Below are 977 nucleotides of genomic sequence, written 5' to 3' on the forward strand. Positions count from 1 at the left end.
TTTGACAAATAAAATATTGATAAATTATTGCAGATATGATCCAAAGAACTATACTTTGAATGCTGCTTTAGTAGTCCAAAAACCAATTGTGCTGGAAGGTCAATATGAAACAAATGGTAGAGTAATAATTTTGCCAATTAATGGCAATGGAACATGTAGATTTGTTTTAGGTAATTTAAAATTGTTGAAAAATTTGGTGTATTATGGTTTTATAAATTCCATAAGAAAAATACAACTAATAACACGATGTTTTTATTTTTAGACAATTACAAATCTTTTAGTGTTATTAAAATGAAGCCAGTACTTAGAAATGGTAATACACATTTAGAAATTAAAAGTTTAGATTGGAAGTTTACTACCTCAAAAATGCATTTAAAAATGAATAATTTATTTAATGGAGACAAAATTCTAGGTGAGTATAATCATAGTTTATAATTAATAATCTATGTGTTATCATAATATTATATTTCATATATTATTAAATATAGTTGATATTTTTAATATTTCCCATTCATTTTGACACCAATATCATTTTATATCATTAAATTAAATTAATTTAACACGTACCTCCCTCCGAACAAACAATTCTGTGAAGTTCTAAATTAGTAGAAGAACATGGGGCAAAATGAGGACGCTAATGTCTGAAGACCTGTAATACACTTAAAAATTTTTTTCTTTCAAATTTTGTTATTGATAATACATTTTTTTATAAAAATTTGATTTTTTTTTTATGTAAGTTTAAAAGGATGTAAAAAAAAGTACAGTTTACCCCACTTTGCCCCATACGTGGGGCAAAGTGGGGACATTCGAAAAAATTACATATATTTTACTTAATTTTATAAACACAACAAATTATTTATAAAAAACGTTAATATACTTAATTGTATAGCTTAACTTAAAAGAAATAAAATTTTAAATTGAACTTTTTAAATGTTATAAACATAAAAATAATTTTAGGAACATATTCACATTTAAAC

At 23.4% G+C, this 977-nt stretch overlaps 1 protein-coding gene across 1 annotated transcript in view; it reads left to right on the forward strand.

Annotated features, from left to right (window-relative positions):
- Positions 1-977, forward strand: part of LOC100165308 (takeout-like) — a 6,021-nt gene that overhangs the window by 3,083 nt on the left and 1,961 nt on the right. The window contains 3 exon segments of the mRNA NM_001205023.1: positions 7-18; positions 20-170; positions 263-412. Of these exon segments, the coding sequence (NP_001191952.1) occupies positions 7-18; positions 20-170; positions 263-412 (313 nt within the window).

The sequence above is a fragment of the Acyrthosiphon pisum genome, chromosome A2 (assembly GCF_005508785.2).
Source record: "Acyrthosiphon pisum isolate AL4f chromosome A2, pea_aphid_22Mar2018_4r6ur, whole genome shotgun sequence".
NCBI classification, from domain to species: Eukaryota; Metazoa; Arthropoda; class Insecta; order Hemiptera; family Aphididae; genus Acyrthosiphon; species Acyrthosiphon pisum.